The sequence below is a fragment of the Panicum hallii genome, chromosome 6 (genome assembly GCF_002211085.1).
Source record: "Panicum hallii strain FIL2 chromosome 6, PHallii_v3.1, whole genome shotgun sequence".
Lineage (NCBI taxonomy): Eukaryota > Viridiplantae > Streptophyta > Magnoliopsida > Poales > Poaceae > Panicum > Panicum hallii.
The window spans coordinates 26,547,473-26,571,408 of NC_038047.1; the positions used below are offsets into that span (position 1 = coordinate 26,547,473).

Genomic DNA, 23,936 nt, shown 5'->3' on the forward strand with positions numbered 1-23,936 from the left:
ATGCTTAGGCTACAGGATAGTATGGCCCTGATCCCACTTGTTAGTAGCAGAATTTTCACTCTCATTGAGAGTGAAGATGACACTAGGAGTTGGGAATTTTTTCTGAGTTTACTTCTCAAACTCTACCACAATGCCATACCCTCTAGGGGGTTGGGGATACATATTTATAGGCTGCTAGCCACCTAAGAATATACTAGTTGCTAGTCTAAGATGCCAAACTAGATGCTATCCTAGATGCTGTCCTAAAAACAGTCAAGATGCTGTTGTCCTAGCTGCTCTGAAACTACTGTCCTAGCTGCTCTAAAGCAGTCCAAGATGCTGAGAAATGCTGAGAGAAACACCCTGCCCACAAAGACGAGACTTATTCCCATCAACCAGAGTGGTCATGGTCCTTGTGCTTGCACGTGTGTATATCCATATTTCGCTTTTGGCATGTTCTACGCTTCTACATTGAAAAGGATTAATCAACTTGGTTTTTTTTAAGTAAATCATGAATCAGTGATCAGCATTTTAACTTGAAACTTAAAGAATTGCTTTATAACAGCCAAAATTTGAGGTTTAAGCAAATGGAAATTATCTTAAACATGGTTATGAGTATCTGTGACTTGACTTTTCAGTACCTTTCTCTAAATTTTCGAATGCAAATGGAATGCTCATGTTTTTCTTGTATACTAGCAAAATATCAAGTATTCTGATCACCAGGAATGCCAAAATCCAATATCTGATAATCCATCTCCGTTATATCAAAAGGTGTGGAGCTCTCATACTGTGCTTCCCACATGTAGACAACTCCAGAAGTGAGAAACTGTCGATGAAATATGCAAAAATAAACCAACACTTGCAGTTGCACAGCTCCACATACAATCTAATTGAGCGGGAAGTTATAACTCTGAATGCTACAACAGTTTAGACATCAAGCGAATTACTTGATCTACTCCACTAGGCATTGGATATTAACAAAAGTCGGTCTAGATTGGGCCAAATAGACTACGATCACCTTGTTCTTTACATGTGTGCTACAGTTGCAGGGAGGGGGGGGGGGGGGGGGGGGGAGGGGGGCGGGGGACAACTGTACCCCGCAGATATTAGAGAGAACTCCTCCGATTTTTCTAGAATGAATCAGGTCATGCAGCGCCTCGAGCTGGCAATGTATCTCAGCGTGACTTGCGCTTTAGTTCAGGTGCCTTCTGGGAGATGTCAATGGAAACATGCGGAAGGGCTTTGCCTCCTCCTGGGCTGTGCAGGCTAACCGAGCTGACAGAGAGCTGGTGGAAGACTGATGGGCTCAAGGGATCTGTAGAGCTAAACATGACCCCAGCAGAGGCGAGTTCCGGCAGGTCTTGGTTGGATATGCTGAAACCACTCAGTTGCTCGGATACTATCTTGAATGCCTTATCTAGTATCGTGTCAATGTACTTCTGGTTTGCCTCCATTCGGATCTGCATATGCTTCTGGACCTGGTAAATGCAAAACACAGTAACAAGACATTACTATATTTACTAGTTTCAAATTAAACTAGAAAACACCCAAGCATAAGAAAACTACTATGAATTCTGAATGTCACGGCAATCAGAACAACAAATATACAACTCAACTTATGAAGCAAAACAAGTATTTAGTGAATTACTATCTCATTATTATTAAATGTGCTAAGGCCACCATTCAATTCAAGAAAACACGAGAGAGTTGGAACTCATAGTTACCTCCACTTGTTCATGCAATCTTCGTTGCACTTCCATTTGTGCTCTCAGGGCTTCTTTAAGTTCTTGACTCCTATACAAAAGTAATAGTACCATCAAATTTCTCTTGAGCTCACAAGCAACATAAAACTCCTAAAGTCCACATCATGGGAAAATAAGTATAAACAATTTTACTAGCTATGTGCTGATGCAGCTTACTCTTTCACATCTGGAGTAGAACCTCTAGGAGACAAATTTGTTCCACTTTGAGCCTCCATAAGGTAAGAAGCTGCATTTGTGAGGGAAGGCCACATATGTAATTATGGATCTGACATAACTTTAAAATTCTGGCTGACAGTAATAAATAATTATGCACATGGCTCATGAGCTCATATGCAAACAATTTCAAACAACCTTTTAGTGCTAAGGTTGAAATTTGATAAAAAGATATGGAATTAATTGAACAATAAAGATGTGAAAATTGTGATTGAGGGGAGAGAGCGCAAGAAAAAGAATAGGGAACTAATAATTCTGTGGCTCAGACTCAAAACTTTGAGTTATGGAGGAACCATTTTCCAAACGAACCCGTAACATGAATAATACGATCATGATTCATGACAACAACAGAAACACAGTGCAGACAGGCAAAACTATGTTTGAGAGACCATACCACTCAAATCCGGGTAACATGAGTCATCAACAGGATGTGTTTGAAGTTCTAAAATATCACACAAAGGAAATGGTTTACAGTTTAATTACAGAAATGGGATGTACATTAATCCATTATTCTGTTCAATGAACATTGAAAACTTTAATCCCATGATCAAGATAAGCTAGAAACCAAATAATCCACTGAATCTCCACACTCTGGTTCAAAGACTATTTTTTATCTGTTGACAACCACCAGTTTGATTTCCATATTTGACATAAATATCCAATATAACTCAATCAGAGCAACATCAGATTAGGTGCTTGCTCTAAGAAGTAAATCTCTGAGAACCTGTTCTAAACACTTTCAAAAAATTTCACTAGTCATAAATTAGATGTAGATATATTTTAAAGAAATTAGCTTTTGGAAAAAATAAAGGAAAAAAGGTAGAGGATAATACTACTGCGTCCTTGAAATCTCAAAGTGAAATGGGTCAGATTTCGTCAGATTTTCCATTTTTGCTTTTGCTCCATCATGAATTCTCTTCCACATTTATCCCCTAGTTGTTAGTTGTCCACAAATAGTGAGAATGATCACCTCACCACCTCCTCCAGGACCGGTAGACACCAGAGAAGAAATGTCACAATGCACCACATTTACAGCTTCAAATTGTGCATTGAGTGGCATAAGCTTGATGGAGAACCAGACTGACATGGTACAGGGGCTGACAGTGCACCGCATTCCATAATGGAGCTCTACTGGGCGTAATGGCAAAGCAGATGACACAGTTTAGGCAAGGTAGGAGTGGAGTGTTGGCCCAAATGGATTTTTCATTAACTCATAGAGGCCCAAAGGGCAGTCTTGATACATATATAGACTCCAAACAGCATATTCCCTAGAATATGCTACAAGACTCTTAAGACACCTTACTGGACATTTAAGACACCTTAACACACCGATACCTAGAATATGCTATAGCATGACACAAAGACTTAATAGAAAAGTGGTGCTTTAACATGGGCACCAGCCTTCTATCAGTTCTCCCCCTAAGTCTTGTGCGTGACGCCCAAGTCTTGTGGAGTCTTCTAAGGGATCTTGATCATCCCAATCCTGGACCGCAGCTCCTGAAACTTGACTCTCCCAAGGGATTTGGCGTGGAAGTCAGCAAGCTGGTCCTGCGTGCTGATGTAGTTGGCCTTGACGCTCCCATCCTCCAAGCAGCCCCTTACGAAGTGATACTTCACCCTGATGTGCTTGCTGCGCTCATGGAAGACGGGTTTCTTCGCCAAGGCTAAAGCGGACGTGCTGTCCACCCGGAGCTCCACTGCTTCGGCATCTCTACCAAGGAGATCACCAAGCAGTCGAGCCAGCCAGATCGCCTGCTTCGAAGCGGAAGTAGCGGCGATGTACTCTGCCGCACAGCTGGATAGAGCCACCACTTGTTGCTTGACCAACTGCCAACTGACAAGACACTTGCCGAGGAAGAACATCGTCCCGTTCGTGCTCTTGCTCATGTCAATGTCGCCGGCGTGGTCGCTGTCACTATAGCCAATGAAGTGTGTTGCGCAGGGACACCTCGGGTAGTGCAGGCCGTAGTCGAGGGTGCCCGCGACGTAGCAGATGATCCTCTTAACAGCTTGCAGATGCTACGCCGTCAGTCGCTACATGAACCAACTAATATAGCCGACGGCGAACGCCAAGTCCGGCCGTGTGTGGGTGAGATAGCGAAGGCTCCCCACAAGGCGCCGGTACTTCGTGGCGTCGACCTCCTCCACGGTGCTGTCGCAGCTCCGCTTCAGCCTCTCCTCCATCGGAGTGAGAGAGGGGTTGCAATCGGTGAGCCAACCTAGCTCAACGATGCGCTTAGCGTAGCCAGTCTGTCGAAGACTGATGCCAGAGTCGTCCTGGTGCACCTTGATCCCCAAGTAGAAGGAGAGGGGCCCCAGGTCGCTCATCTGGAAAGCGGCCTTCATCTCCTCCTTGAATGCCACGAACTCGTCGTCCTTGGCGCTGATGATCACAAGTCGTCGATGTAGACGCCCACTAGCAGGGCATTGCCGCCCCTACCCCGCCGGTAGACGGCCGCTTCGTGCGGGCTTTGCACGAACCCCATGGTCTTCAAGGTGGCGTCCAACTTGGCGTTCCATGCCCGGGGTGCCTGCCGCAGGCCGTAGAGGGCCTTGCGCAAGCGAAGGACCTTGCCCTCCTTGCCAGGGATGACGAATCCCGGTGGCTGGTGGACGTAGATCTCCTTCAAGTCGCCGTTGAGGAAGGCAAACTTGACGTCCATGTGGTGGGCGCATCAGCCCACCTAGGCTGTCAGCGCAAGGAGGAGACGCACGGACTCCATCCGTGCGACGGGTGCAAAGGCGGCGTCGAAGTCGACTCCCTCCTGCTGCATGAACCTGCGTGCAACCAATCAGGCCTTGTGCTTGACGACTGCACCGGCTTCATCTTTCTTCAGCTTGAACACCAACTTGAGGGTGATCGCACGTTGGCTAGCAGGGAGATCCGCTAGCTCCCAAGTACGGTTCTTCTCAACGGTGTCCATCTCAAGCTGCATCGTGGTGCACCAGGCCGCGTCTCCCTCCACCTCAGCGAAGGAGTACGGCTCGCCGTCGTTGTGCGCTAGATGCAGCTCCACCTCCAAGGCGTGCGGTACAAGTCTAGGCACCGGCTACTCGCCGAGGATGTCATCCACGGAGCGGTACCGCAGAGGCTCGCCGTCGTGGTACGCGTTGACGCGGTCCTCGTCGTTGGAGTGGCATGACGAACTCCACCGAGCGACGCTCGTCGCAGACCGAAGCTGGTGGTGCCGAGCCTGGAGAAGCAGGTGCTGGCGTAGGTGTACGGGGCGCCGACGTAGACGTACGAGGCGTCGGTGTAGGAGAACGGGGCATGGCCGCCGGTGTCCGTGGAGGAGAGCTCATCGGAGCTCGTGCCGATCCCAAAGCTAGGGCAGGCACCCTTGGTGAGGGAGCGCTGCCTACTCCCCCAGCTCCCTCGAAGTGGTCGTACTCGATGATGAAGTCACTGATCGTCGAAGTCGAGCCGTCATCCACTACTTTGTCCCACACCCATCCTCGCCCCTTGTCGAAAACGACGTCCCGCGCGATGCGTACACGCTGTGTCACAGGACCGAGGATGCGGTAGGCCTTCAAGCCATCTGCGTAGCCGATGAAGACCCCTAGAGTCCTCATGCCGACGTGGCCAAGCTCCTTGACGAACGCAACGTAGCTGAAGACGCAGAGGTGGCTGACCGCTGGCGTGCGGTCGTGCCACACATCGTGTCTTGCTGTCGAGTGCCTTGGTAGGTGAGCGGTTGAGCAGGTGAACGGCGGTCATCACCGCCTCACCCTAGTAGATTGTCGGCATCCCCCTCTGCTTGAGGAGGGCACGCGCAGTGGCCACCACCGTCTGGTTGCAGCACCCGACAACTCCGTTCTGCTGCCGAGTGTACGGCGCGGAGTAGTGGCGTTGGATGCCCTCGTCGGCGCAATACGCCGCGAACTCAGCCGCCGTTGTCTATGCGCAGCACACGGAGCTTGCGGCCACACTCCTCCGCAGCGGCTTGATGACGCTTGATGGCGTCCGAAGCAGCTGCCTTGGTGTCGAGGAGGATTGCCCACATGTAGCGGGAGACATCGTCAACGAGAAGGAAGTAGCGCCGGCCTCCAGGAGTAGCCAAGGAGTAGCCAATGTGACGGGACCGCAAAGGTCGCCGTGTACCAGCTCCAGCTTCTCCTTGGCGGAAGCTCACCTGGTGCAGGAAGGGCAACTGGCGCTGCTTCGTCAGCACACATGTATCGTAGAACTACTCCACGTTGTCGATGTGCGGCATTCCCCGCGCCATCCCCTTAGCACTGAGCTGCCTTAGAGCCTCAAAGTTGAGGTGCCCAAAGCGCTCGTGCCACCGCCACCTGTCGTCGTCGCGCCGAGCTACAAGGCAAAGGGGCTACGCCACCTCAGCGTGGAGGACGTAGAGGCGGTTTGCTCCCCCTGCTCATCTTGGCGAGAAGACGGTGACGAGTGTCCTAGATGCGAAGCAATCCGTGCTCGATCTCCACACATGACCCGTTCTCATCCAGCTATCCCAAGCTGATGATCGAGTTCCGCAGCGCTGGGATGTAGTAGACACCGGTGAGCAACCGGTGCTCGCCGGTCTTCTCGACGAAGACGATGGATCTAGCACCCTCAATATCCACGGCAGAGGCGTCCCCGAACTTGACGGAGCCTTTCACGATGAAGTCCAGGTCGGAGAAGTACTCGCGCCGCCTGGTCATGTGGTGGGTGGCACCGGTGTCGAGGTACCATCCGTCGATCTTCTCGTCGCTCGAGCCCTTCCCGAGGAAGGCGTGAGCTCGTGGCTCGTCGAAGTGGAGGAGCGCGATGATGACCGGCACGGGACAGGAGTGTAGCTCGACGCTCCCGTGCATCAGGAAGAGGGCCGACTCGTCGTCAACACAAGCCTCTGCGACATCAGCCTGACTGCCACACTTCGGTCGCGTGCAGTCCTTGGCCTAATGGCCGAACTTGCCATAGTTGTGGCAGGTGTCGTCACCATTGGCCTTGCGCTCATCGTCGCGCTGCCACCGGTGCCATCACGCGGACAAGGAGCCTTGTCCTTCTTGCGTGGTCGACGTGAGCGGCCCCTCGACGAGCCTAAAGCCTCCCCCTTCTTCCGCTCACCCTGACGAGCACGCCACTGCTTCTCGATGAGTAGAAGCTTGCCGACCGCGGTGGTCAGCCCGACGGGTGATAGCTTGCGGTTGTCGACAGCCTTGAGACGGCCTGTCACCTCCTTGATCATGAGCTCGAAGAGGTCCAGCAGCATCTCCACCGCCAGGCGACCTGAGTGTACTTGCCAAGGCGACCTGAGTGTACTTGCCGGGGACGACGACGAGGAGCTTCTCGACCGCCCGCTCCTCGTTGACGTCGTCGTCGCCGAACCGCTTTAGCTGCTGCATCAAGCTGGAGAGGCGGAGGGCAAAGTTGTCGATGTCCTCGCCCGACCGGAAGGCCAAGCGATCCCACTCCTGCCGAAGCTTCTCGAGAGTGGACCGCCGCGCACGGTCGCAGCCGATACGCGCCTTGGTGATGGCCTCCCAAGATTCCTTGGTGGTGAGCTTATCGGCGAGGACGGGTGCCATCTCCGGCAGGACGGCCGCGAGAAGGTCCTCGAGCGCACGCCGGTCCTCGTGGTGGTCGACATTACCGTACTTCACCGCGTCCCACATCTGCCGCGCCTGTAGCTTGACCTTCATGATCTAGCCCCAGTCGGCGTAGATCGTCTTCGTGAGCACCAGCCACGGCGTGTCGCCGCTGCACCCTGGGCGACCCTATCGCCGCTCCGGGGAAAGAGGCACGCCGGCACCGCTCCGGAGACGCCTCTCCGCCCGTCAGAGCTCGGCCTCAACTTTGATGCCGTCCTCCGACCCTAGGTCACTGTCGTCATCATCGCCGACGCCCGAGCCGAGGTCGCCGTCACCAGCCTCCGCCTTAAGAGCCTCCCGCTCCGCCTGCGCCATGCACCGTCGCCGCTCCGCCCACGCGCGCTCTGCTTTTGCTGCAGCCGCCACAGCCTCTAGCATCGCCGCCTCCTCCACACGCCAGCGCCTCGCGCTCGACGAGATGGAGCCGCTGCCAGAGATACGGCTCAGGTGCAGCAGAAGCCATGAGCCGGAGGGGAGCTGCCTGGATCCACGAGCACCCTGCTCTGCTGCCGCGCCGCATCTAGCCCTCTCCTCCGCTCCTATCGAACGTGCCGCACCTCTGCACAGCCTCCGCGAGCTGCTCTGCTGCCGCGCGTCGCGCTGTAGCAAGCACAGCTCCCACGTGCCTTGCTGCACCGCCGCGCTGCTTCTCTCCCACGCGCGCAGCCCTGCTGCGCCGCTAGTCCTCGCGGGCCCGCGTCGCCGCGTACCGGGCTGCCAGTCTTCCGCCCCACGCGCGTGCCACAGCAGCGCCCAGGCCGAGCCACTCCCGCACTCCTCCGCTAGCAGCTCTGCTCCTCTCCCCGCGCCGTGCGCTGCACCGCCATTGCAAGCAGTTCTGCTCCGCTTGCGCACCGCCGTGAGCTACTCTGCCCGCACCTGCGCGTGCCCGAGCAGCAGCTCCGCGCTCCTGCGCGCGCCGCGAGCTGCTGCCGCGCGTCCTGTGCGCGCCACCGGGTGTAGAGGGAGGCGCTGCAGGGAGGGAGAGGAGGGGGCGTCTGGTGAGGGGCGCCGCCGGGAATTGGGAGAGGAACGTGCGCAGGGATCGGTGGGGAAGCAGGGTGCGCTGTCGGGTGAGGTGGAGAGAGAGAGGGAGGTGGCTGGGTAGGGGACAAAAAAACCCTAGCTCTTGATACAAATTGTTGGCCCAAATGGATTTTTTTCATTAACTCAAAGAGGCCCAAAGGGCAGTCTTGATGCATATATAGACTCCAAACAGCATATTCTAAGAATATGCTACAAAAATTTTAAAACACCTTACTAGGCTCTTAAGATACCTTATTAGACTCTTAAGACACCTTAAGACACCGATACAAGCATATTCTAGTGATTCTAGTGAATATGCTATTGCATGACACAAAGACTTAAATAGAAAAGTGGTGCTTTAACATGGGCACCAACCTTCTTCTATCATGGAGGTGAACATTAAAGCTAGGGAGGAGAGCCACACAACATCACATGGAAATGCTTTGTCAATTCCAACATGCTTAGTAATGCATTTTCACCATAAAATTTCATGGGCATTTAACAAATATGGCATATAGAGTGAAGAAAACAAACCCAAGTATTAAGAAAAGTAAAAGGGAAACTAGTTACCTCACAACCAATATTTAATAATCAATATGCTTTTGTCGTTACGCCTCATAGGCTCATAGCACACGCTGTAGGAAATGACAACTACGCATTTCACATGGGGATGAGTAATTAAGAGTCTTAACAATGGATGACTTGTATGGAGAGTTGGAGACTGCTCTCTCCATTCAATGCCCTAAGAATGTTAATATACGAATAACATGCAGCAAGGAATAAGTAAAGCATACCAATTCAAAGTATCATCAATACAACGTAACTTACCATCTTTGGATTGCTCGGTCATCTCTTTGCCAGACTGTCTCCCCAATCTGTATTTCTGGTTAGTAGAAATAAGAAGTAAATTTAAGAATGATGTTGCACTTTTGAAACTGTTGGAGAAAGATGCATGAACAACTGCATGTACCTGAAGATGGCTTTTCAAATGAAAAAGGGTGAGGCCCTTCACACCCATTGTCCTCATGATAGCCTTTGGTGTTGCTTCTGCACGATTGATCTTGCAATCAGTATAACAATAATATATCATCATCGAAATGTCAAACTAAGATGACCAATACATGCAACCTAACAACAGCACCTGGGTGATTAGCACCCTACAAATTCATATTAGCAAGGAATAACGTCTGCATGCAAGCCTGCAGTTGGTGATACCATGGTTGCCCCATCTGTGATATTTAAACAGCTTTATCACCTAATGGAGTCAGTTCTGAATTTGTGCCTCCTGATAAAGTAGATATTTACTGATAACTCCACGAAACATTTTGGGAACGGTAAAATAACAAAAAAAAAAGATAACAGAACCAAACAACAACAGAAATTTCAAACAAAATTGCAAGTTTATAAAAGTCACCCATATTTAACAAATAGCAATAAATGTAAGTAACACCCCAATCACACATTCAAACTTGTAGCCCAAATTGCTAGAAACAAGAGTGTACAGAAAACTTGATGCCACAGAGAAGCTAACATAATTAACTAAAACAATGATCAAGAAAGAGTTAGCATATTGTAATAGCTCAAAACATTATTGGTCACTGATGACAGAAAACAATCACATATTGTAATAGCTCAAAACATTGTTGGTGACTGATGACAGAAAACAATCACATATTGTAATAGCTCAAAACATTGTTGGTGATTGATGACAGAAAACAATCGCATGTTTCTGACAGTGGAAGTCTATATTCTAGAAAAGATACTGTTATGGACTGGATTAGAAGAGCACAGGTTTGTGATATCCTATAGATCAACTGAAGAATAATAACAATAATCACAGGATATCATGATCAAGTTTAAACCATCTTACTAAACTCCAGCATGCACTAACATCAAAGTATACCTAGCTAAAGATGAAATGCTGTCCATAAAGGCATGAACCACACGTTTAATTTGTTTATTGTTAAATTTTCTGGAACCCTATCAAAGATCTTTCAACTGCTGAAAAACTTAAAATGGCAAACCAACCACCCTTGGGGAAAAGACACCGGAACAGCAACTCAAATCCTAACTCTAACCTGACTACAACGATGACACAGATTTTTGTTAAAGTGCAACAAGATGATAGCAAGCCACCATATGGGCAAAAAAACACTGTCTGAAATGATAACCAGTTTCTTACATATGCAGACTGAATGGAAAGCTGTACAATGCATACATGCTTAAATATTGAAGAGATCATAAGCATATATAAATTTCACAATTCATTGAATATAAATTAACAAGGTGCCCAAATTCAGTGCTTTCATCATATCCTACTTTTCTGATGGGGGTTCAGACTTGGCTGACAAGAAGACCCCTAAAGCTGCTTGGCATATGGTTTGTCTCCCTAAAAAGGAAGGGGCTAGGAGTTATTGACCTATATGTGCAGAATGGTGCTCTTTTGCTGAAGAATCTCCATAAATTCTTTAACAAGGCCAATCTCCCTTGGGTCCATTTGATTTGGAATAACTATTATTCTGATATTAAGCTTCAAGGATATACAAAGAGGGGCTCTTCTTGTTGGAGGGACAACATCCAGCCCCTGACACAATTCAAAGGCTTTGCTTCTCCATTACCTAAGAGTGGGTCAACAATTCATTTCTGGGAGGACCTTTGGGGAGGATGTGTACCCAAATGGGCTTACCCGGAGCTCCTTTCATTTGTTAAAACTAAAAACCTTTCCTTGCAGAAGGCAGCTGATACTTATAACCTGGGTGATCTGTTTCACCTTCCTTTAACGGCTGAAGCTTTTACACAATTGGAATCTCTCTTGGATGGGATTGACAGTTGTAATCTTGGTACTGAAGATGATATCTGGGTCTATATCTGGGGGGCAAATGATTACAGTTTGAGACAAGCTTATCGGTTCATGAAAGGTCATAGGGAGATACATCCTTCTTTCAAATGGCTCTGGAAGTCATGTTGTCAACTCAAGCACAAGTTTTTCTTCTGGCTTCTCCTGAAAGATAGATTAAATGTAAGAGGAATGTTAAGATGGAGAACAATGGATCTGGATGATTATAGTTGTGCTTTGTGTCTTTGCCCTGATGATGAAACTGTGGAACACCTGTTCCTTACATGTCCCTTCGCACAAGTTTACTGGAACACTGTTGGGTTGCACATTGATACCAATCTGAACCCGTTTGCAGCTCTGGAATCACTAAGGCAGCAGATTTTCCAGACTTTCTTTATGGAAATAATTGTCTTAATGTCCTGGAGCATCTGGACTACATGAAACAATCTTATCTTCAACAATAAAGCATGTTCAGTTGGAGGGACCAAGGGCTTTTTTAGAAAGGAGTTTGCCATGGTTATCCATAGAGCAAAATCGAAGTACTTCCCCAAGGAATCACACAATGGCTAGAAGCTCTCATGTAATCTGTTTTTTATTTTTTCGTTACACTTTTTGGCTGTTCTTTTAAACTCTCTATTTTTTTCCTTTAATATATAACCAGTAGGCGCTTACACCCCTCCTGTTCCATCAAAAAAAAACAAGGTGCCCAAATTTCCTCGACTAGGCGCCCAAATCGAGCGCACAGGATGCCCGCAATGCAATCCCGTGACCTGAAACGCGAACAGATGCTCATTATCAATCAAGTGTCCTAGGCTAAGCGAAATGCACATCTGGGTGTGACCTGAGCGCCACAGGATGCCCACAAGTCAACTGAAGCTCCGCCCCCCACCCCCCCCCCCCCCTCCCGAAGTCCAAGAAATGCACATTCTGCCTGCCGTTGCGCTCAAATCCCACATGGCACTACCCGCAATAAATTGAACGCCGCAGCCAAATGAGGAAGAATTAATCGCAGCGGGCGGCCACTTCAACAAGGCAAATCAAGAAACGCGCGCGAGGGACCGCAGCGCAAGAACGAGGCGTGAAAGAAGACCGGATGCGGGAAAGGAGTTTGGGGGAGGGAGGAAGGGAGGGAGGGCGGCCGAAATGCTCACTGTCGGGCCCGCCGAGCTGGGCGACGGCGTCGACGAAGCGGTCGTGGAGGTCGGCCGTCCATCGGAGCCTGGGCTTGGGGTCGGCCGTCAGCACCACGCTGGGCCCTCCGCCGTGCCCTTGCAACCCCAGCCCGCCGCCGCCGCGCGGCGCGTCCTCGACGGCGCCGGCGTCGGGGCGACCACCGCGGCCGGCGTGGTGGATCAGGCCGGGGAACATCTCCCCTGCCGGGACCTCACCTGCGCTTTTGGGGGTCTTGCCGCGGCCGCCCCGCCACGTCCGAAAGCGAGAGACGGAGAGAGGGAAGAAAGGTCGAAGCTTTTTTCTGTTGGCTGCCGCTGCTCTTCCTCGCTTTTCTCCTCCCACTTTTCTTGCTTGTCCTGCAGCTTGCTTGCTGACCGGCTGACGCTTTCGGAGTGAGTTTCCAGTTGTAGTTCGAATTTTTTTTCCCCAAGGCGAGAGCGCGAGATTCCATCGGCGGCGCTCACGGACGGGCGCGTCGCGACGCCCCGGGCTTTCACCGTCGCGGTAGAAGCTACGCAGTTCAGGGTCCAGGTGGGCTGGGAACCCGTTTTTGGAGGAGTTTGGTTGAGAATACGATGGTACCCAGGGGGAATATTCTTCTCAAGGTGGTCCGAGCGGACCACCCCAAACCACTTCAATGCCGTCCGGCTCCATCACGCTCGGGCAGGGGCGGGCGGTGCGAGGCAGGCGGGCCTTCGCTTTGGCGAGCACGGGCCAGGAGGTGCCGGGCGAGGAGCAGCTCGTCCTCGACCGCAGCGCCACGGGCCAGGAGAAAGCAAACGCGGAAGTCGGCGCGGTGTGGGCGGAGGAAGCCAGCGCCAGCGCGAGGCGGGACAAGCGGTGAGAGCTCGGGTGTAGGGGCGGTGCGCGGGCGAGCGGAGCTGAGCGGCAGCGCGGAAGCCAGCGGCGCAATATAGGGCCGAGCGCTAGCGGGGGCGGGCAGAGGAAGCTAGTGGCGTGATGGCTGTGCGGCGAAGGGAGCGTGGGCGGTTGGAGGAGGCCGGCGCCGGTTGTGCAGGGCCGAGCACCGAGCGCTGAGCTCGGTGAAGTTCGACGAGGAAGAAAAGGATGGAAGAGAGAGAGAAAATAGAGAGGATGACAAGTGGGCCCCATATATGACTATTTTAAGGGTGTCAAAATGATATCCAACCTATTCTTATACAACCCTCGAACCAAATAAAAAATTGGGTCGGACCCAACCCTCTCAATCAAATAATAGATGGGTCAATCAAACAATAGATGGGTCGGACCCAACACAAAAAATAGGGATGGACTCAACCCATACCAAACCAAACACATGCTATTGGAAGTACTGAGCCAACCCATAGTTGTAAAGCTTCCAAGCCCCAGCCTGAACCCAGAGATCCCCCTCAGTGATAATCTCCCCGTAGCAGCCGGCTCACAATAAGCTCGCGATTGTTGAAAACTCGGTGTTGACAGCCAAAATTGGCAAGGACAGAGGCTGACCGGTCAAATTGGTCTACCCGACCGGTCAAACCGGTTGGGCCTGCTAAAATCCGAGTAGGTTTAGATTTTGTAAATCGTGATCTTTGTAAACCGACTCATGAAGGGGTATGACTTCCCTGGCGCACACACACACATATATATATATATATATATATATATATATATATATATGAAGGCTAAGGCTGATTTATTGAGGAAGGGATCGTCTGACAGCACATTTAATGCACCCGCCTTACTACAACCCGGCGAGGCCCGTGGGCGGCACGCCTTCTCCCTAAAACCACATGATTACAGGGGAGGCGTGCTCTCAGACGGCGCGGCGACCGGGACAGAGGGAACCTCCCCGCCCGGGTCACGTTGCATCATCTAGCGATAGGTGGTGGGGTGGCCCCCGCCACTTACACCTCCCATCACGTCGGATATACGTGGGGAGGAGCGCCTGCGGTCCCGGGCAACGCACAGCAAAGACCCCAAGCGATGCACAGAGTTCGGGAGGGACCCCGGAGCATCCCAGGGTCCCTCGAGGAGGATCCTGGGTGATGACAGTTTGTTATCGCCATAATTTGGCTGGGCCGGAAGATGGGCCGCGAGCAAGATGGGCTCAGAGGATAATTGTAATGGGCTTGTGAATCGGCACCTGCGCGGACGGTTTAAGACCAGATTGGCCATGTATCTAGTTTAAGTTAGTTTAGATACAGTTAGTTAAGATTCGTGTCAGGATTGGTTAGGAGAGGCAAAGTCTCCAGACTATAAATATTTACCCTAGACCACGAATGAAAAGTACGAACAACAATCATTCGCAAACAACTCTCGGCGCATCGCCATCCCTGTTTTAGGGTTCCATCGCGTGATCGGGGTAGCATCGTTCTTGCCTATCTATCTTTGTGTTCCTCGTATTGAAGCGTTGTTGATGGCGAGTAACACTAGTTATCCTAACGTTTATAGGGATGCATCGGCTTTTCATACTGTATCTGTGCATCGTTCATCACCTGTAAATGTTTAGCTGTCCTCATGCCTGATCCCGAGTGTGAGGGCAGCGCCTTGCTCTGTCTCGATTAGTAAATCCAATCTGTTATGGTTAGTCTTTGTTCATCAAAGATTTGGTTTAATATCTACATGATTAGGCCCTTCAAACGAGTTGAATGATCCGGCAACACGTTTGATGCGTTATATTAATCTAAAAAGGGATTGTTCCGGGAATTGGCTTTCTATTGGTTTTTAGGCCCTTGTTTAGGTTGCTATTCTGTCATCTTTCGTATTTGAACATGTTCCGGATATATGCGCTTCGTTTAGATATATTGATCCGATTTGATACTGGGAGACAATTGGCTCTTTACAACCGATATTGGGGACCACCCGAAGAGCCAATCACGGCTCGGACTAATATTTGAACATGTCTGTCAGGAAACTAACCGAAACCACATCTACACCTTCCTGATCAGGTATAGGTCAGGTGGCACGCCTAGCAAACCCAGACGCCAGGTCGTGTGTCAGATTCTAGGCCATTGACCGAGGGACCAGGGACCACCAGCAGTCCCGAGAGCCTCCCGGCTCCTCGTGTTGCCTGTCGCTGCTAGCTGGTAGGTTTTGACCGACAACACATTCTGGCACACCCGGTGGGACCATCTTCATCGACTACATCAACTTCCACTGTCAGGATGTCGAGGGAGGATCCGATCACGTACGAGGAGCTGTCTGCTGAGCACAAGCAGAAGTACGATGAGATCAAGGCCCTCTTCGAAGCCGATCTCATCGGCTCTTTTGAGAGGACCCGCCACCACGGCGTTCGATGGAAGGGGTTCTCACCTGAAGGCGCTCTTGATGACGTGGACCTATCTACCCCTTCAGAGGATCATACCAGAGCTCTACGCCAGGAGGTGAACTACATGGTGGCTCATTCGTTGCATCGGCACTCCGAGAGCCTGGTGAACGCTTTTGAACGTGTTGCGCTGCGCGTGGTCCAGAAAATCATGAAGCATCAATACTCTCCAATGGGACCTTACCTGGGAAGTCACAAAGGAGAATTGCCGTTCCAGGCCAAGCCACCGCTGCCTTATGCGTTCGCGGTGCTAGAATCACACGGTTCACCGGCTTATGTCGTCTACAAGGTGGGAGGTGACCCTGTGGATCACCAGTTCTTCAGCGAGCCGCCCAAGGAGATCCCACATGGGGTACATGTGTGCTTATATACCGGACAGCAATAATCCGGTACATTCGGTGCAGAGGGCGGCTAGAGGAGTTTCCGGAGTAGATGCCGATAAACAAGCGTGGCTAGCTACTTAGGCCACCGGGCCGAGTCATGACAGCACGCACTGGGACCTAGGAGCGCAGACGGTAGACCAAATTAGCGCCATCTTAAGGGATCAATTTGGTATTTTACCAAAGAGGCGGGCGATCGGCTATACTAAGCCGTATCCAAGTGAATATGACTTGATCCCTCTGCCACCTAAGTATTGGGCCCTGAGTTCACTAAGTTTAGTGGAGCGGAAGGATCTAGCTCCATCGAGCATGTGAGCCGATACTTGGCACAATTAGGGATGATCTCAGTATCGGATCCTTGCGAGTAAGGTTCTTCTCGCAGTCTCTTAAAGGGCCAGCCTTTGGATGGTACACATCATTGGGCCCTGACTCGATCCGCACCTGGAAGCAGCTGGAGGAGTAGTTCTGTCGGCACATACGAACAGGGGTACCTCCTGCTAGGGTGTCCAGCCCGAAGGGTGCGAGGGTATCCGTAACCTCGCCCTCTACCTTTGGACGACAGGGCGTACGGCCCGGGCCTGACAGCTGGGGTCGCGGTCTCCGGACCTCGCCCCGTGCTCTAACAGGTCCGGCGCCTCCATGTGCCCACAAGGACAAGGTGCTCAGGAACGGCCACCACGGGCCCGAACCCCCGCGGGGTGGTCGGTGCCACCACGTGTGGAAGCTGGACCCCCGAGGGGCCTGTGCACGTGGGTCGGCCTCAGGGGCCGGACCTCCCTTCCCTCCGGGGAGGAGGTCCGGTGTCGCCACGTGCCCCTGAGGAACTGGTTGCTAAGTGAAGCGTCCCCCCCATCAGGGAAGACTTAAAAGTGTTGCTTTATCAGTCCCAGGAGGCTGATAGCACTTTTATTACATCAGATAGTACATCACCGTACTACTCTACGCGGTAATAGGCAGTGAAGCGCCACTATCGCGAGGATTACAACCAGAACCCACACAACTACACTAGCTACGAACAAAGGATCATCAGAGTCTTGCGCCATGCGGAATCCAACGGTGGCCTCAACCACAGGCAAGACTGGGTGCAGGACGAAACCCTACTCGTTGTCTTCGGGGACGTAGTCTGGGTCTTCCACTGTAAAAGTAAGAAAGGGGTGAGTACAAACGTACTCAGCAAGTCCAATCACACCCACGGAAGGGGGTATAATAGAATTTAATGCACAGGATAGTCCAAGGATAAGGTTACGGTTCATTTGCGAAAAACACAGTTATATGCAGGGGTTCGTTTTGAAAGCACTTTTCAAATCATGTTTTCTTATACCAAGGAGCACACAGTGTTGATCCACACAGGATCCAGATTTTAAACTGCTACCGGACTCCCCATCCGCCGTAGCACACGGCACAACTGCCGGACACTTTCCAAACAACTCACACCAGCCCATCCATTCCCAGAGAGAAACACTAGTTATGTGACCACACCGTAACCTACCCAATACCGTGGGCACGGCTATTCGAATAGATTTTAACTCTGCAGAGGTGTGCAACTTTACCCACAGGTGGGGTACCACAGCACGAACACCTTAGTGCCGGTGCAGATCCCAACAAAGCCATTACCCACCTTAGCTAGACCTGACTAGCCATCACGGGATTTATCAAGGGGTCATTCGACCTACCACCGAGGTTTAACCGGGGCATAAGTCACACAGAGCTTATCCCTTCTCCTTGATCACCCGTTGCTCTCAGCTCTCCTAATGGCTATCAGACTAACTAGTGGGATTTATGCTAAGCCGTTGCCCATACAACGGTCAAGTGGTTCGCACGACAAGAAGCTAGGTGAGATGTCACATCAACTCGGTCCTTAGGGGTGACAGGATGGATATCTCCCCTCCACGCTCTACCACACAGGTACGAGCACACCAACGGCAATTCACACAGAAATGCCATCCATCCCGTCCGACTCGTTTCTCAAATCCACATTTTACCCTTTCCCACACACACGCATTTTCTTTATAAAATCAGGTGGTCAAGGTATGGTTGTCACAACAAGGGTGGCTATCCTACCATGGTTACGGCACGCAAAACCATACAATTTTATAAAACAGGCCATCGGGTTGTGTTTATAAAAACTAGGACAAAAACATGCATCAAAGGGCGGAATTGAACTTGCCATCGTCAAACCCTTGCGGGAGGTCCTGGTCGAAGCACTGTCCCTCGGGTTCGGGGTCGCAGTACTGATCCTCGTTCGCTTGGTCACAGTCGGGACCTTCCTCGTTCACTCCGTGTCCTACGACGCAAACAAACAGACACGCAATCAAACGAAAGAATTAAAGGCTTTCATCGTTGAGCTTGAATCGGAGATAATTTAATTACGGAGTTAGGGGTAATATCTTTGGGTGGTTTCTTAATGGCATGGCCGGAACTCTACTAGAAATGGCGTGGTAAAGTTTCGGGTCGATCGGAGATCGTTTCGCACATAAAATGACGAGGCGAAGGGGGTTGCAGGGCTAAACAAGGGTCTAGGGGCTTATTCGTGATTATCCGAAAAGGGTAGGGACCTATTTGTGAATCCTAGCAACATTCTAAAAGGTTGTCAAGTACATCTAGATGTATGCATTGGAGGGTTCAAATTGAAATAACAAAACGGGCGAGGTTTCTTTTGTAAAAAGGGAATGGATAAGGGTACTCCTAGAGAGGGGGGTTTTCTTGGAGAAAACAGAAAAGGGCAGGGGGCTATGGGCAAAATGCCCTTCTCCTTCCTCTCCCCCGTGCAAAACAGAGGAGGGGGAGGCAGGACGCCGGCGGCGGCGGCCAATACGGCCGGCCGAGGCCTAGGGGCGGCTCAGGGCAGGGGAAAAAGGGGAAGGGGAAGGGGGGGAACCAATCCCCCCACTCACCACGGGCTGCGGTGGGGTGAGGGGGCGCGCCCACGGGAGCAGGCGGGCAGCGGCGGTGTCTCGGGCGGCGGCGGCGCTGTGGGCTCGGGGAGAGGGCAGAGGCAGGCGGTGGTGGTGGTGAGGTGCTGGGGGTTGCGCGGGGGCCAATTTATAGCGGGAGAAGGCGGTGGAGCGGAGGGGAATAGGGTAGCGGCGGCCGGCGGGCGGTGCGGGGCGTCTTCAATGGCGCTCGGCCGCTTGTGGTTGTCGCGGAGCGAGGCACGAGAGGCGAGGTGGACGGGACATCTCGGCAAGCGGCGAGCGGCGCGGTGACTTGGTGTGGCCGGACGGCGGAGAGGGCGGCCGGCAGTGCCGCGCGTGGGCGCGCACAGGGGCGGCCGGCGGTGGGAAACGGGGCGTGCACGCGGCTGGTGTGCTGGCGGACGCGGGCCCGGCGCTTGTGCACACAGGGCGGCGGCGCGCGCGGCGAGGCGGGGTGCCGCAGCAACGAGCAGCGCGGCACGCGCGAGAACAGGGCGCGCGCGTGCGCGCGGAACGCGGTGTGGCGCGGGCCAGAGGCGGGGGCGTGGCGACGGGCGGTGCGGCGTGATGCTTGGCCACGCGCGGCGCGTGCGCGCGCGTCGTGGCGTGGCCGGGCAGAGGCTAGCGCGGGGGGGGGGGTGTGCTTCGGGCGCGACGTCCGCGCGTGAGGGAGGAGGGCCGAGGCTCAGTGACAAACAGGAGGGGCGGCGCTTGGGAGCAGGGGAGAGGAGGAAAAAGAAAAGGAGGGAAAGAAGAGAAAGAAAGAAAGGGAAGAGAGATTGGGAAAAAAAGAAAAGGAAGGAAAAGAAAGAAAATGGGAGAGAGAGAAAGAAAAGGAGAAAGAGAGAGGGGGGGGCGTGTCGGCGCCGGTCGCGGCGGTGACCGCGGCCGGTCGGCCACGCGCGCGTGGGGTTCGCGCTTTGCACGAGAAAAGGATTGCGCCGGCGCTAATCGCGGCGGATGGACGCGCGCAGGCGGCAAGCCTCCGAGCGGCGCGGGATAGGACGGCGATAGGGTTTTAGTGTCGGTTAGAAGGGGTCAGGGCTAGGATTTCGAGTGGTTTTTAATTGAAACACTCTAGCGCGTGGTTTACTTGGGTAAATTTTCAGGGCGTTACAAACCTACCCCACTTAAATGAATCTCGTCCTCGAGATTCGGCTGACTTCTAAACAAATGGGGAAATTCCTTCTTTAGAGCCTCCTTGCGTTCCCAGGTTGCTTCCTCTACTCCATGTCTGCTCCATTGAACCCTGCATATCCGTACTTCGGAGCTTCTTGTCCTTCTAGTGACAGTGTCTAGAATCTTGACCGGCACTTCTTGGTATCGCAAATCCGGCTGTAGGTCTATTGTTTCCACCGGCACGTGTTCTCCCTCGGGTACTCTCAAACACCTTCGTAATTGCGAAACATGGAATACTGGGTGTATATCTGACATTTCTTCTGGTAACTCCAGTTGGTATGCCACGGCTCCGACTCTCTTCAGAACTCGATACGGTCCAATGTACCGAGGGGCCAATTTTCCCTGTACCTGAAATCTCCGCGTTCCTCGGATAGGCGAGACCTTGAGATAAACAAAATCTCCTGGGTTGAAACTTATTTCCCGCCTCTTCTTGTCTGCGTAGCTCTTTTGTCGCGACTGGGCTGCTTTCAATTTCTCGCGGATCTCCGCTACCTTCTCTTCTGCTTCCTTTATAAGTGCGGGTCCTACTAGTGCACGTTCTCCAACTTCCGACCACATCAAGGGAGTTTTGCACTTTCTTCCATAGAGGGCTTCGAACGGCGACATGCCCAAGCTGGCTTGGTAACTATTATTGTACGAGAATTCTGCATAAGGCAGACTCTGCTCCCAGTCCTTTCCGTAAGTCAGGACACATGCTCTCAGCATATCCTCCATAATCTGATTTACCCTTTCGGTTTGACCATTCGTCTGTGGGTGATACGCGGAGCTGAAGTCTAACTTGGTGCCCATGGCCTGATGCAAGCTTTTCCAAAACCTAGAGGTGAACTGGGTGCCTCTATCCGAGACAACTCTGCTAGGCACTCCATGTAACTTCACTATATTTTCCACATAGAGTTTTGCCAGCTTTTCCCCACCATAGGTGGTCCGTACGGGTATGAAATGAGCCGATTTAGTGAGCCGATCCACTATTACCCATATGGAATCGTGTCCCCTCTGTGATCGGGGTAGACCCACTACAAAGTCCATTCCTACCTCATCCCATTTCCAAACCGGAATAGGCAAGGGTTGCAATAATCCTGCCGGCTTTTGATGTTCGGCCTTGATCCTTTGGCAGGTATCACAATGTGCCACAAATCGTGCAATATCCGCTTTCATTCCATTCCACCAGTATTTTTGCCTTATGTCCATATACATTTTGGTGGATCCTGGGTGGATGGAGTAAGCCGAGTTATGGGCTTCGTCCATGATTAATTGCCGGAAATCTCCATCCTGGGGTACACAAATCCTATCCTCGTACCACAATGTCCCCTTATCGTCCACTCTGAAGCCCGGTGCTTTGTTTTCTCCAGTTTGTTTGCGGATCTTTATTAACTCCTGATCCGAGCTTTGGGCTTCTCTAATTCTATCCTCTAGCATCGATTGAACGCTTAGCACTTGGCTGGAACCTCGAGGAACAATGTGCATGTTTAATCGTGCCATTTCCTCGCGCAGATTGTCATCCTTGGGTCCATAGGATTTCCGACTTAAGGCGTCGGCTACCACATTTGCTTTTCCAGGGTGATAATGAATTTCCAAATTATAGTCCTTGACCAACTCCAACCATCTTCTTTGTCTTAGGTTCAAATCCGGCTGGGTAAAGATATACTTCAGACTCTTATGATCGGTGTAAATCTCACACTTATTTCCAATCAGGTAGTGCCTCCAAATCTTAAGGGCATGCACTACGGCTGCCAATTCCAAATCATGGGTCGGGTAATTCTGCTCATGAGTCCTGAGTTGGCGGGAAGCGTATGCAATGACTTTCCCGTCTTGCATCAGTACACACCCTAATCCTTGTCGGGATGCGTCACAGTAAATGACAAAGTCCCGATGAATGTCCGGTAGGGTCAGCACTGGGGCGGTTGTCAACCTTTGCTTCAATTCTTGGAAACTTCTTTCACAAGATTCCGTCCAGGCGAACTTCTTCTCCTTCTTAAGAAGTTCCGTCATGGGTCGGGCTATCTTGGAGAATCTCTCAATAAATCTCCGATAGTACCCAGCTAATCCAAGAAAGCTTCTGATTTCACTAACGTTAGTCGGTCGCTGCCAGTTGAAGACTGCTTCGACCTTTTCTGGGTCCACTGCCACACCTTCCGCGGTTAAAATGTGACCAAGGAAAGCTACTCTCTCCAGCCAAAATTCACACTTGCTGAACTTGGCATATAACCTATGTGCCCTCAGCTTTTCCAATACTACCCGCAGATGTTGCTCATGTTCCTGAATACTCTTGGAGTAGATAAGTATGTCGTCGATAAAGACTACGACAAACTTATCCAGCTCGTCCATAAATACTTTGTTCATGAGGTTCATAAAATAGGCAGGGGCATTGGTTAGTCCAAAGGACATTACGGTGAACTCAAACTGCCCATAGCGGGTGACAAAAGCTGTCTTAGGGATGTCACTTTCCCTAATCTTGAGTTGAAAATACCCTGACCTTAGATCGATCTTGGAAAAGTACTTGGCTCCCTTAAGCTGATCGAACAGGTCATCAATCCTGGGGAGGGGGTACTTATTCTTAATGGTAACTTCATTCAGTGCCCGGTAATCTACACACAACCTCATACTCCCATCTTTCTTCTTGACAAACAGCACTGGGGCTCCCCATGGCGACGAGCTTGGTCTGATAAAACCAATTCGTTGCAATTCTTCTAGTTGCTTCTTTAACTCCTTCAATTCCGAGGCTGCCATCCTATAGGGTCTCTTGGCTATAGGGAGGTTCCAGGGGTAAGGTCAATGACGAACTCTATATCCCTATCCGGTGGCATACCGGGAAGCTCTTCGGGGAATACATCCGGGTATTCGTTTACTACCGGGACTCCTTCTAAGGGCTTGGCTTCCATGCTAAACATCATTGGGTCGAACTCACTATCCCGGGTATGGCAGATCACTTGTATCCCTTCGGGGTTTGTTAGGTGTACCACTTTGTCAGTGCAGCCTATGAGACCATTGTGTCGGCTTAACCAATCCATCCCAAGGATCACGTCTATTCCCCCAGGCTTAAGTACTACCAAATCTGCTAGAAAATCTACCCCACTTAAATTGATCCTTACCCGTGGACAACCTAATTGACAATTGATGTCACCTCCAGGCGTCCGGGTTAATAGGGGTGTAGCTAGTAGTACTGTAGGTATTTTGTGTTTTTCCACGAAACTTGAGGATATAAACGAGTGCGATGCTCCAGAATCGAATAGTACTGTTGCCAGAGCTGAGTTGACTAGATACTCACCGAGCACTACGCCCTGAGCTTCTTGAGCCTCCTGCGCATCGATGTGATTGACGCGGGCTCGTCCAAACGACTGCTGGGGCTGCTTCGTCTGCTGACTGTTGTCATTGTTGCGGACGGGCACACGGTTGGCACCAGTCAGGGCTGGTCTGGGTCCATTCACTGTGTTGGAGAAGGCTGACGTGGCCGGCTTATTCTTGGCATAAGGGCAGTTGGCAATGTAATGCCCTAGTTCATGGCAGTTGAAACAGGCCCTAACATTGTTGCTGTCAGGGGCGGCCTGGCTTGCATTGCTCAGCGGGGCCCTCGTGGTATTCTGGCTTCTAGGCGGGGCCTGT

The 23,936-nt window shown here is 51.4% G+C and overlaps 1 protein-coding gene across 1 annotated transcript; it reads right to left on the minus strand.

Annotated features, from left to right (window-relative positions):
• Positions 1-798: 798 nt before the first annotated feature.
• Positions 799-12,771, minus strand: LOC112897052 (protein PHR1-LIKE 2-like). Its single transcript, XM_025965238.1, has 6 exons — positions 12,555-12,771; positions 9,538-9,614; positions 9,396-9,450; positions 1,899-1,968; positions 1,704-1,773; positions 799-1,457 (listed from the first exon to the last, which is right to left on the minus strand). Exons 1-6 carry the CDS (start codon positions 12,769-12,771, stop codon positions 1,155-1,157), a joined length of 792 nt encoding a protein of 263 aa, XP_025821023.1. The 3' UTR covers positions 799-1,154.
• Positions 12,772-23,936: the final 11,165 nt, after the last annotated feature.